This window comes from Stigmatopora argus, chromosome 24, assembly GCF_051989625.1.
Source record: "Stigmatopora argus isolate UIUO_Sarg chromosome 24, RoL_Sarg_1.0, whole genome shotgun sequence".
In the NCBI taxonomy this organism is placed as follows: Eukaryota; Metazoa; Chordata; class Actinopteri; order Syngnathiformes; family Syngnathidae; genus Stigmatopora; species Stigmatopora argus.
Genome location: NC_135410.1, coordinates 2932053 through 2945574, shown reverse-complemented (window position 1 = coordinate 2945574; position 13522 = coordinate 2932053). Strand labels below are relative to the sequence as shown.

The following is a 13522-nucleotide window of genomic DNA, read 5'->3' as shown; positions in this document are numbered from 1 at the left end:
AAACGGCCAATTAAATGTTTAGCGGGGTTGCCAAAACTGCGTTTTTGTCATACTCTAAACTTGCCAAATAATGCGTCGATTGCGGGGGAAGCGCTCTGTTTTGGTGCGGCTGATTTGACGGTGTTAGACATTATAATACAGTATAGTATGCGCGCGGACCGCACAAGCGACTAAAATTTTTTGGGGACCCCTTCCGTCGAGAATATTACAATAATTGGCCTTGAGGGTGCTTAAGCAAACTTGAGGGCAGAAATGGGTTTTTGCTATGATATAGTTATGCTTGCAGCATATTGTGATTATGGGGTCTTGGCAAAATATTGTGATATAGTTGGATATCGGGAGAGTAATTAATTTAGTCTTCTCTAAAAAGCGTTATAATTGTGCACAGGAGGCGAAGCATTGTGCACAAAAAGAAAAAGAGAGCGTTTTGGAATTTGTAAACAAAAGATAAGAATGCTGCTTTTGCAGCGAGCGTGAAGTCACAGTCAGCGGCTAAGGGCGCGCTTCCGTTTAAACATTTCAGAATAAGAACAAAACATGGTCTGCAAGGGATGCAGGGTTTCCGCGATTATCTTCGCATTTATTTTTGGGATTTAATCAGAAATGTCTTTCGAGGTGATAGAAAATCTGTTTGGCAAAGATTGATTGGGTAAAAGCTTTGGAATTGGGAATAATACTATTATTATTATTTTATTTTTTGTTTTGTGAAGTTCAAAGGGCTCTTAATTGAAGAGAGCTAGTTTTGGAGGATAAAACGATATTAATACTGTTTTTGAATGGTTGGATTGTTCAAAATACTTTAATATAGGAGATTGGCTGGTTAAAGAAAAATGAATGGAATTTTGTTTTTTACAATATTATGGCATATTGGTGACAATTTGTGGGTCCTTTATTAAGCATTGAAAATTATAATTAGGAAATGCCTAGTAAAAGGTTGATTTCTCTAATTTAATTATTGTAGATTTATCTTGTGGTAACAGAGAGCTATATGAAATAGCTCTTATCTTAAGTAAACATAGTATGGGGTGATTTACAAATTATGTCTTGGGTATTAAGAGTTATTTGGTTGTTAAAGAGATTAGACATGAAATTAGCAATGCAGAAATGGCATGAGAAATTTCGTGGCATTCGTCCAAATTATTAGGTAAATTGAACCTGGCTGGGGTAGATAAGATAATTGATTTAAGATAGGCATAGTTTCCCTAGAAGAAACATGGAGCGTCTTTAAGTGCACAAAATACGTTCCCTGTTTGGCCTGAAGGGGGAATATGCTTTGGTATAGGTCATATTGATGACTATTGGGACGTTACTGTCTATTGCAGGGGTGGCCAACTCCAGTCCTCGAGAGCCACAATCCGGTCTGTTTTCCATATCTCCCTCCACCAACACACCTGAATCAAATAATCAACTCATCAGCAAGCTGTCCAGAAGCTTGATACCAATCCCGATGATTTGATTCAGGTGTGTTGGTGGAGGGAGATATGGAAAACAGAGCGGATAACGGCTCTCGAGGACCGGACTTGGCCACCCCTGGTCTATTACTTTAGGGGCATACAAATTAAGAATTTAGCCAAAACTTACTGCATTGCAATTATGGGGAAATACACCTAAATGTTACGGTGATAACGATTGGCAATAACAAGCTTAGATAAAGGGTAATATCTACAACAAATTCTGGTGGGGACTTTCATGGTGTGAAACAAGTGATGAAATAATGTCTATGTTTAGAAAATAACATCTCCAAATTATAAAATATCAACCTTTGATGGGTTGACTAGAATGGGCAAAATTCGATAGCGTTGAAAGGGGGTGTAACTTAATGCAGAACATGGAGATAAAGTTTTTACAAACGGTTAAAATACTAAAAGGGGGTGTGTGTGTGTGTTTCAATGTGTCACAACTTTTCCGTTATTGCATTATTGGCGAATAGATAGTTAATCACAGCCACTCGCATGGCAGTCTACATGCTGACTGACTGGGGTAAGGGGCGGTGGCAATTGAACAAATTTCTATTTTTAGATATGTGGCATGTGAATCTAATACATGAATTATCTAGGTTCTTCAGGCATCAACCTTGCGGTTCGAGGATCTACTAATGCGAATGGATCCAGACCTTCCGGAGTGTGGAGTATTCCTGGTGTCCTCAAGAATTCGTAGGTTTTCTCTGGGTACTCCAGTTTTACTCCAACGAACCAAAATTATGGATGATTGGGGGAGCACTCTAAATTCCTTGATTATGAGTGCGAGCGTGGATGAGTGTCTGTCTTTTGTGTTTTAATTGGCTGGCCACCAAGATATATCAATATTCTAATATCAAGGTGGAATATTTCTGAAATCGCTGATAAGCCTTTCGAGGACGGCGGTGGCAGAGTAGGACAGAAACAAAAAAGAAAAGAATTTCGCCAAATGAATTTTTTTGATTTCTGCAATGGGAAATTTTGGGAACCTGGGGGACTAAACAAAAACAAAAGACTTATCTGGGAGGGCTGCCATTTTGAGTCATGGTAAATTTCATGCCTCAAAAAAGGGGGAGGTTATATATTCAATCTATATGCAGATATATGGCCAAAACACGGGCAATTCCCCCTTATGACAAGCTACAAAAGCTACATATCCATTTCAAAGGATACATATGGATTTTATAGAGAATATGTGTGGTACATAACAGTCCTAAAACAGATTGGGGAAACCTTGTTGCAGAAACTGGTCTAGATTGGCAAGCTTGGATGACACACGCGTGCGAAAAAACCATCAGGCCTTTGATAAAATTAACCCATACGGTGGGGGCATTACAAATCATTATTCAGACTGACAAATTAACTTGTGGATCCTTGTCTGACGTTTTTCCTAAGTTCATGGGCAGGTGGAGAAGACCCTTTTTACAAATTCTACATTTGTGTCTCAACAACAATGACCAGGTCGATGGAGGCGGTAAGAAAATCGTCAGAGATGGAAACAACCGGATCCGCCATAGTAAAATTAAAATCTGAGATGACCAGAGACGATGAATTCGTTGCCGCAACAGGGATTTCCCAAATGGGAAATAATTGGTTATTGTTCATGGAAAATGCAGCTACTACTATAAATCAAACCTGCATAACATGTATGGGGCCCCGACCTCTCTTAAGAGTAGTACCCGCGCAAATTACCCCTGATTGTGTAAAGGAGATAATGACAAAAGATGTAAGCCCAAAATGTATGAAATGGAATAATGTCTACCCAGTTACAAGAGCAGCAAAGGACAAGCCTAACTTTTCAACACATGTCGCGTTTAATCATTTTACCTGCTTAGTCCTCACAGGGCACGGTCCGGCACTGGGAGGCGATAAATGTGACGTGGTGTGCCCACGTCCTAAAACAGACTGCACCCCTGATACCACGTTCTGACCTATGGTGGTGGTGTGGTCAAAACAAATTATACGACTCCAACCAAAATGCAGCAGGACTTTGTGCCTTGGTCTCACTGCTATTACCAGTGTCTGTTTTTCCATCTACAGTAGAGGAGATACAATTGGCTGCACAGAAATCCGGTATGATGGCGGGCCCCTCGCGACGGCGTCGATCGGCATGGAGAGAGGGTGATCCGACATACATTGATGCGATTGGCGTCCCCCGGGGCGTACCAGATGAGTATAAGTTGGCTAATCAGATCGCAGCAGGTTGGGAGTCTATTTTTCTTTTAATTACTCCAAACAAAAATGTTGATCGAATAAATTACCTGCATTACAATGTCCAAAAACTTGGAAATTATACTGAACAGGGATTTGTGGCAATAAAGGAACAACTGGCAGCCACTAGCCTAATGGCGTTCCAGGATCGCATAGCAGTTGATATGATGCTCGCGGAGCAAGGGGGCGTGTGTGCAATGTTCGGAGATGAGTGTTGCACTTACATACCGAACAAAACGTCACCCGGGGGGTCCCTCACCAGCGCCATTGATGGCCTGCAGACCCTCAAACGCAATATGAAGAAGCATTCTGGAGTCGGAGAATCCGTCTGGGAGACCTGGTGGCGCAAGTCCTTTGGAAAATATAAGAATTTGGCCCAATCTGTTGCATTTTCCGTAGCCCTTTTTGCTACGATTTTGACATTATGTGGGTGTTGTATTATTCCCTGCTTAAGATCTTTGATAAGCCGACTTATAACCACTGCGATTGCCCCTACAAATTCTAAATTGCATGAATTATATCCTCTACTGATGAAACGTTCTGAGGGCAGCAGTGAATTTCAGGAGCATGGTAATTACGAGGATGAATTGGGCGAAAATGATCTTGTTTTCTGCTTTTCAGACCTGCCGAACGAGTAGAGCCTAAGCGGGTAAAATTAAAACAGCCAACGGAGATATCCCTCTCATTTTGGATTTGTCATAAAATGAATAACAAACATATAATAAAAGGAAGGAAATGTTAGATTTATTATGGAATATTCTATATGTGTTGTAAGCATTTTTTAATAAGTAGTATAAACCAATTCATGGGAACATGGACATTTTTCCTCCACATCGTCTCCTCAAGGCCCCAAAGCTCGAGGACACATTGTTTCGGACACTTTTTGGCAGAACACAACAGGACTGTTTTGACGGGACTCCAGCAGCAGATTTGAAAATACTGCTTTGTTTACATTATAATCCTGCTTCGTTTACTTTAGAATGCTTTGTTTACATTATAATACTGCTTTGTTTACATTATAATACTGCTTTGTTTACATTATAATCCTGCTTGGTTTACCTTAGACTACTTTGTTTACCTTATAATGAAAATATTATGCAATTCCTCACACCATTGTTTGGGTGCCTTGTTCAACTTTTATGCTCACTTCGGTAATTCTCACACTGTTGTTTTTCTAACCATCTAGGGTGTTATTGTACTGATTACATAAACATGTTTTTCGAGTGTCGCGATTAAATACAATGATTCAGTTACTAGAAGTTAGAATGCCTTGTGGACTAAGACGACGTCACAAGGTACCTCCTTGCAAGTGTAACCAGTTATGTGTAAAGATGTTTTCCTATTTTAATTAAATATTACTAATAATGATTTAAGGGTATTAATCATTATTTCCAACAGTCCCAAAAAGAAATTGGATTCGCAATGAAGGAACAGCTGGCAGCCACCAGTCTCATGACTTCCAGGTCCGCAAAGCGGTTGATATGCTTCTGACGGTTGATGTGCTCTTGATGGAGCAGGGGGCGTATGCAATGTTTGAAAATGTTGCACTCAACAACATGTCCCCCAATGGGTCCCTAACCTGGGCCGTTGAAGGCCTGCAGACCCTGAACCGGAAACGAAGAGGCACTCTGGAGTGGAACTGTCCACCTTCTGGCAGACTGGTGGGATAAGCCCTTTGGCAAATGTTAACAATTGGCCTTCACCGAGGTGATATCAATAGCTGCTTTTGGCTAATACTTTGACAATGTGTGGGTATTGTGTTATCCCCTGCTCTGCTCTTTGCTACACTGACTTAGGGGGGTTGATACAGTTGTCCTTACAAATTCCGAATTACAAGGATTGTATCTGATCATTAGACAGCCTACTGGTGATAACATTGATGTCCAGGATTATGCAAATTATGAAAATGAGATGAACGAGAATGATTTTGTTCTTTGTTTTTCAGGCCAGATAGGCAAGTAAGGTGAATTCTGGTAAAGATCGAGACAACTGACTTCCCCCAAGTTTATTTGTATTTGTTATAAATAAAAAAATGATTATGGGATTTCGTACAAATTTATAACAACAGGGGGGAATGTTGGAGTTATTTTGGGTACTATTATAAATGTGCTTGAAATATTAATCATTATATGTATATGTGAAATGTTAATCATTATATGTATATGTGAAATGTTAATCATTATATGTATATGTGAAATGTTAATCATTATATGTATATGTGAAATATTAATCATTATATGTATATGTGAAATATTAATCATTATATGTATATGTGAAATATTAATCATTATATGTATGTGAAATATTAATCATCATATGCATATGTGCTTGCAACGAAGACAAACTCTTATTTTAATGTTCACCGAAACAAACTCGAAGGTCACTCCCTTCTGCAGCTGGTTCCGAGGACTGCCAATTGTCTTTAACCCTGAAAGGTCTCTATCAAGTTGGACTTCTCACCCAGTCGCAAGTTTACAATGAAGATCAGGGAAGGACTCTTAACTGTTTTGACTTGGATTCCGGGCCAGGTGGCGATACCGTTCGCCCTTCGAAAAGACTCACAATTGTTTTGATTATGGATGCTTGCTTGTTTAAATTCTTATGCAATTGTTTTGGGATTTCTGACCTTGATTGCAATTGTTTTGAATATATAACCTTAATTGTTTTGACTCTAATACAATTAAATGGGCAGGAGAGGATTCGGTTCTTTAGAATGATCTGGGACGAAGGCGAGTCAGGATCAATTCTCTCTTGCAAGATAAAGCAGAATATGCCTCCAAGGTCTCCCTTATCTAAAAGCGTATCTATTGGTGAACCTATCATAGACCTACCCCCAGACCTACCCCCAGAGCTACCCCCAGACCTACACCTATACCTACACCTAGACCTACACCTAGACCTACACACTGGTCAGGACCCCTAGAACTGATAAATCTATTGCGAACCGACTATTTCGAAATTTTATTGACCCTCATCCCCTCTCTTAAAAAAAGTAAGAATGTGACTCATGAACTCTAAGTTTGTAGTTACCTTTCAGTCTTTTTGACACAGTTAATGCAAAGGCAGACTGTGTTTTACAAGCATAAAAATACAACCAAGCAAAAAAAAATACCCCAGACACACAAATGTCACAACTAGAATCAATTTAAATTAAGGCCTTGTCTTACATATATATTGTGAAAAAAGAATTGATTTAAATCAGGGGTCTCAAACTCAATTTACCTGGGGGCCGCTAGAGGCCAAGTATGGGTGAGACTGGGCCGCATCAGGATTTCCACAAGAAAAGCGCTGATAAAACATTCCAACGTTATCAAATATCTTTATTTTTTAACAAAAAATAATGAATTAAATAAATTTACTTAAAGATGAATAAAAAATCAATCAATCAGTAATACAAAAATAAAATAATATTAATGAGAGATATACACTGGCTGCCTAAGTAGAGAAAATGAATTATTTTTATTCCGTTTCAAATGTCTGTATTAACAGCTCTTTAATCTTTAACTTTCTGAACTTGAATGGAACATTGAACATGAAATATTCTGAACACGGCTTCTCTTGCCTACTCCTTGCTGCTAGAGACCTGGCAGTGCTTCTTCTCACATAGCTGAGTCACATTTGGCTTGAGGGAGGAAGCAGTGGAGACCCTCAGTAGAGCTTGAAGATGCTCATCAGTAAGTCTGGACCTGTACTTGGACTTATTGAAGTTCAAGGTGGAGAAGAGCTTCTCACACAAGTATGTGCTCCCAAAAAGGCACATGGTCCGCTTGAACATTCGGGAAAGTTCAGGGAAGCTGGGGGTCAACTCTCTCAAAAATTGCCCAAGCTTGTCTGCTTCTCCACTCACCTCCCTGAACTTGTCTTTGAGTGCAGACTTGCACTGCAGGTCAATGAGCTCCATTTGAAGCTCAGGAGGGGCATCTTGCACATCAAAGGAGAAGGGGTCCGCAAAAATTTGAAATGTGGCTTTGTGTGTCTTGAAGTCTGCAAATCTGTGATCAAATTCCTCCTGTAGCTTCGAAATGGCCTCAACATACTTCTCACCACTGAATGGTGTGCCTGCATCCACGAGAGCCTTGCATGCTGGGAAATGGCAAAGGTTTGTCTGAGAGAGCTGGGCTTTCCATAACACAAGTTTAGTGCAGAATGCTCTCACGTTGTCATAGGCAGCACTGACAAGTTGCCCCTGGCCTTGTTGCTTCTTGTTCAGTACATTAAGCTCATGTGTGATATCAACAAGAAAAGCCAAGTTCATGAGCCATTTGGGATCACTTAGCACAGGAACAGCAACCCCGTCTATCTCCATGAAGTCTTTTACTTCTGCTCTCAACTCAAAAAATCTCTTCAACACGTTTCCCCTGCTGAGCCAACGTACCTCAGTGAAGTAGAGCACATCCCCATATTCTGACTCCATTTCCTCTAAAAAAGCACGGAACCTTCTGTGCTTTAAGCCCCTGGATCTGATTTGGTTGATGCATTTCACAACGACAGACATCACATTGTCAAACTTCAGGCATCTGCTGCAAAGGGCCTGCTGATGTATAATGCAGTGCAGAGCTATGGCCTCCTCCACACCCCCCTCTTCCAGTTTTTTTTTTAACAAGTGCTACCAGTCCATTCTTCCTCCCTGTCATTGATGGGGCTCCATTGGTTGTTATTCCAACAAAGCTCTTCCATGGCAAACCGGCATTCTTAATGGCATCACACAGCTGGTGAAATATTTCCTTAGCGGTGGTCTGGCCATGCATTGGAATTACTGTGAGCAACTCCTCCATTACTATAAAATTGTCATCAACACCACGGGCATATATTGCGAGCTGGGCAGTGTCTGTGATGTCTGTGGTCTCATCAAGAGCCACTGAATATACACTGACACATTGTGCTTTCTCACACAGTTGATCATAAATGTCACTTGATAGGTGAGAAATGCGCTCTGCCACGGTGTTAGCAGAAAGGCTGATGTGGTTGAACTGACTTTTCTTTTCTGGACAGACAATATGTGCAGCCTGTAATATGCACTTTTTGATAAATTCACCTTCTGTGAATGGCTTTCCTGCTTTAGCAATCAACTCACAAACGGCGTAGCTAGCTTCGACTGCTGCATTACTGTCTTTGGTAGCCTTCTTGAAGAAATCCTGTTGCCTCAGAAGACATGTTTTAAGACTGGCAACCTGTTTGGCTCTCTCATCTCCCTGGTATTTTTCGTACTCCTCAGCATGTCTCGTAGTATAATGCCGTTTCAAATTGTATTCCTTGTGCACCGCAACTTTTTCAGTGCAAATGAGACACGTCGGGCTGCCCCTGTTTTCAACAAAGAAATATTGCACTCCCCACATTTCTTGAAACTGTCTGTGCTCATCACCGACCTTTCTCTTCACGGCAGGCTTTGAAAGAGACATCTCTGGGGCTCTGTAATTATTACAGTGTAATATGTTTTTCCACTTGGAATGAGTCTCGGGTTGATCTTTCACTTTCAGTCGCGCGGGTTTGTGGGGCATGCGCACTTTCGCTCTCCGTTTCTCCGTTTCACTCGCGGAGATGGCTACACTGACACAGGCTGGATCACGGATCATAGCGCCTCATTCAGTTCTATGCTGAGACCAGCGGAGGAGTGTGCGCGCCGAGCGGAGTGATCGGCTTCACGGCTTCTCCTTCGCCCAGCTGATTGGAGGAAAGAATGAGTGAGTGAGCGAGGCACTGGACAGCCCGGCCGATGTCCCGCCCTCCAGAGCCGTATACCTCACCGTGATTGGTTCATTCAGCTCCGAACACAACAAGTGTCATTCATATCAATCTTGCGGGCCGCACAAACATTAATATTTCATATTAAGACGGGGGCCTCAAATTATCGTCCCGAGGGCCGCAGTTGGCCCGCGGGCCGCGAGTTTGCGACCCCTGATTTAAATAATGGGTAGAGAAAAAACAAACCAAGAGATATACAGTTGTTGATGAGAAACTGAACTTGTTTACCTGTTCGGTTGATCGACATGTTGTGACAGACTGTACGAGACAGTTTATTGGCCGAGACTTGGTAAAGATGACCCCTAATCCAACACATTCCAGATTGTTTCCAGAATTGACTAGTTTCTGGATATCTATGGAGATATGATCTCTGACGATTCTGGAGAAAACTCCTGAAGAGCAGAAACAAAAAAAAAGGACATGCCATGTAATTTATGTGAAATTTAACTCTTAATGATCATCACAGTTTCAATGTGATTATTTTATTCACCAAGGAGAGAATAAATACAAATCTATATATATATAACCCTCTGTGAATAAGTAATTGCCCCCAGTCTCCGTTTAATTACAAATAAATATGACGGATCACAATTTTACGAAAGCTGAGTTTAATTTCACAAGACATGCCCAAACATGGTTGCCACATTTTTTTCAGTGAGAAAACACTTAGTCTTTTATAAAATAATATAGTAGGCTACAAAATTCTAAGACTTATGCATCATGCCACGATCCAAACAAATTCCAGAAGAAATGTGAAAACAAGTGATTGATATTTGTCAGATTGGAAAAGGTTACAAAGCCATTTTCAAGGCTGTGAGGCTCCAGAAAACCACTGTCAGAGCCCTGATCCAAAAACGAAGAGAACTTAGAAGACGGTCAAATCTTTCCAGGAATGTTTGAACAACGGAGATGAGTCTACTGATGTGAGGTCACAAAAAATCTCGAAAAAACATCCAGAAGTTCAGTTAAGGTCACAACTTCACTATAAAAAAGATATTGCCAAAAAATGCTGGAAGCACGCTGGGTCGCAGGGCGCCTCGCCTTGGAAGCAGGATGGGTTGTTGACGAAGCAACGCCGGGGGAGCTTGTGAGCGAGGAGCCTGGGTTGGGAGCTTTAAGATGAGGCGCTGGGACGAGAACCTGAAGACAAGGAATCGGAGTCGGGTGAGTGGATGTCGGTGGCTGCCCTTTCTTTCTTCCTTGACCCTCGGGGGGGCTGATTGACGGCCTGGTATCCATTTGGCAAGGGAGTAAGGTAATTTTACAGACTCCTACCTGAGCCTCCCCGCAGGACACCAAGTGGAGGTCTGCGATAGATGGCCCAACAGGACCCCAGGTTCCAGTCCGCGGCTAGGACCTGGGATCGTTTTACTCACAGCGGTTGATGGGCATAGAATGAAGACGGAACAGGAGGCAGTCAATCACAATATTGAGCTAAAATGGCGGCGCACACGAATGCAGCGGCTTTTTGCTCTCCAGTTTGGTGTTTTCTTTTCTCAATCCTATCGTTATTTACCAACATCTGCGAGGCAAACTTTTCCTACAGTCGCCACGACTTAATTGCTATCGGAAGGAGATGCGATATATCCGATGTCACAACAAACTACCAACGAACCTACGATATCCCCGAGGGCATCTCGAGACCTCCGGGATCTCCGTGGATAGTCAGCCCACTCAAAGCACGTCGAAGGAGGCGAAGGCGGCGGAGAGAAAGGAGGCAAAAGCGCGGTTGTCGGGCGGGCCTTGCTGCTAAGCTAAGTCAACAACCACACCGAGCACCGCTTCCGAGTATCTTTTTGACCAACGCCAGATCCATCACCCACAAAATGGATGAGTTGGAACTTCGAATTGCCACCAACAGCTTTGTTAAGAACTGTAACATTATCCTCATCACGGAAACGTGGCTACACCAGCAAATCCCTGACGCTGCGGTTTCGCTAGCTAGCCGAACGCTTTTTCGGAACGATCGTTCAAAGGAACTAACAGGCAAAAGCAGAGGAGGAGGACTTTGCTTGTTCATACATAATGAATGGTGTGGTGACAGTAGGATCATTGACACTTACTGTTCCCCGGACTTAGAGCTATTGGCAGTACGATGTAGGTCCTACTATCTACCGAGAGAGCTAACGGTCGTCATAGTAACGGCGGTCTATATTCCTCCTGATGCTAACGTCAACACGGCATTAAACCTCCTGCTAATGGCTGTAAACAAACAACAGCTTGACCATCCCGATAGAGTCTGTATTGTTGCTGGTGACTTCAACAGAGCATGTTTAAAGACTGTTCTACCTAAGTTTATCCAATACGTAAAATGTCACACGAGGGGAGACAAAACTCTTGACCATGTTTATTCTAACATTAAACATGCTTACAAAGCCACTTCCCTCCCTCACCTAGCTGGATCAGATCACCTCTGTCTAGCCCTCACACCAGCATACACTCCATTCCGGAGGCTAACAAGGCCACAAATAAAGACAATAAAAACTTGGCCCGAGGATGCCCTTTCTCAGCTGCTGTTTTTTCCGCACCAAGTGGGAACTCTTTGAACACGACAACCTCCAGGACTATACGGACGCTGTACTTTCCTATATCAAAAACTGCATGGACAATATCACTAGAAATAAACAAATACGGGTTTTTCCAAATCAAAAACCCTGGATGACCAAGGAGACACAGGCACTCATCAAATGCCGTAACACCGCTTTCAGATCAGGGGACAAGATGAAATATAGAGCTGCCAGAGCTGATCTGAAAAGAGGCATTAAAAAGACCAAGGCAGAATATACTAAGAAAATTGAGGAGCACTTCACAGACAATAACCCAAAGAAGATGTGGCAGGGAATACGACATATTACCAACTACAATAACAATAATATGTCTGTTAACGCAGATGCCTCACTAGTGGAGGAACTGAACCGTTTCTTTGCCCGCTTTGAGACTGACAAATCAGACCCAGTCTCAACACCCCCGCCACTACCCTGCAGCAATACACTGAAGTTCCAGGAAGAGGAAGTGAGACTGGAAATGCGGTCTGTGAATACCAGAAAGGCTGCTGGACCTGATGGAGTACCTGGGAAGGTGCTCAAAGCCTGTGCTGACCAGCTGGCTGGAGTCTTCACAAAAATCTTCAATTGTTCCCTGCAACAATCCATCATTCCATCCTGCCTGAAATCAGCCACCATTATTCCTGTCCCCAAAAAGTCAACCATCGACAGCATGAATGATTATAGGCCTGTTGCTCTCACGCCTGTGATCATGAAGTGCTTTGAAAAGTTGATAGCCCGCCATATCAGGAATACAATCTCTCCCTCAGTTGACCCTCACCAGTTTGCTTATAGAGCTAACAGGTCCACTGAGGATGCTATCACCATTGCTCTACATACAGCATTGAGCCACCTGGAACAGCATGGGAATTACGTGAGGATGCTTTTCATTGACTATAGCTCAGCCTTCAACACCATGAAACCGGACATTCTGACTAACAAACTCTCCCACCTCGGACTATCCTCCTCCATCTGCTGTTGGATAAAGAACTTCCTAACCAACCGACCACAAACTGTTAGACTTGGTTCCCACCTTTCTTCCTCCATTACACTGAGCACTGGCTCCCCTCAAGGCTGTGTACTGAGTCCTCTTCTGTACTCCCTGTACACTTATGACTGTACACCAACCCACCAGTCCAACTACATCATCAAATTTGCTGATGACACCACTGTGGTCGGACTCATCTCAGAAGGGGATGAGGCGGCCTATAGAGACGAGGTCAACAAACTGTCTTCGTGGAGCTTGATGAACAACCTCACACTGAACAACACAAAAACTAAAGAAATAATCCTGGACTTCCGCAAACAGAGCACAGATCTGGCCCCACTCCTCATAAATAGAGTTCGTTTAGACAGGGTCCAGTCCTTTAAATTCCTGTGGGTCCACGTCACGGACAAGCTCTCCTGGTCCACAAACACCACGGCAGTAGTGAAGAAGGCCCAGAAACGACTCCATTTCCTGAGGGTACTCAGGAGGAACAACTTGGACACTAAGCTTCTGGTAACCTTCTATAAAGTCACTGTGGAGAGCATCCTGGTATACGGCATCACAGTGTGGTACGCTGGAAG

At 42.5% G+C, this 13522-nt stretch overlaps 1 protein-coding gene across 1 annotated transcript in view; it reads right to left on the bottom strand.

Moving 5' to 3' along the window:
- Window positions 1-13522, bottom strand: part of zc3h3 (zinc finger CCCH-type containing 3) — a 102229-nt gene that overhangs the window by 42208 nt on the left and 46499 nt on the right. Inside the window, exon 5 of the mRNA XM_077594621.1 lies at window positions 9639-9802. Coding sequence (XP_077450747.1) covers window positions 9639-9802 — 164 coding nt within the window. The remainder of the gene's footprint in view (window positions 1-9638; window positions 9803-13522) is intronic.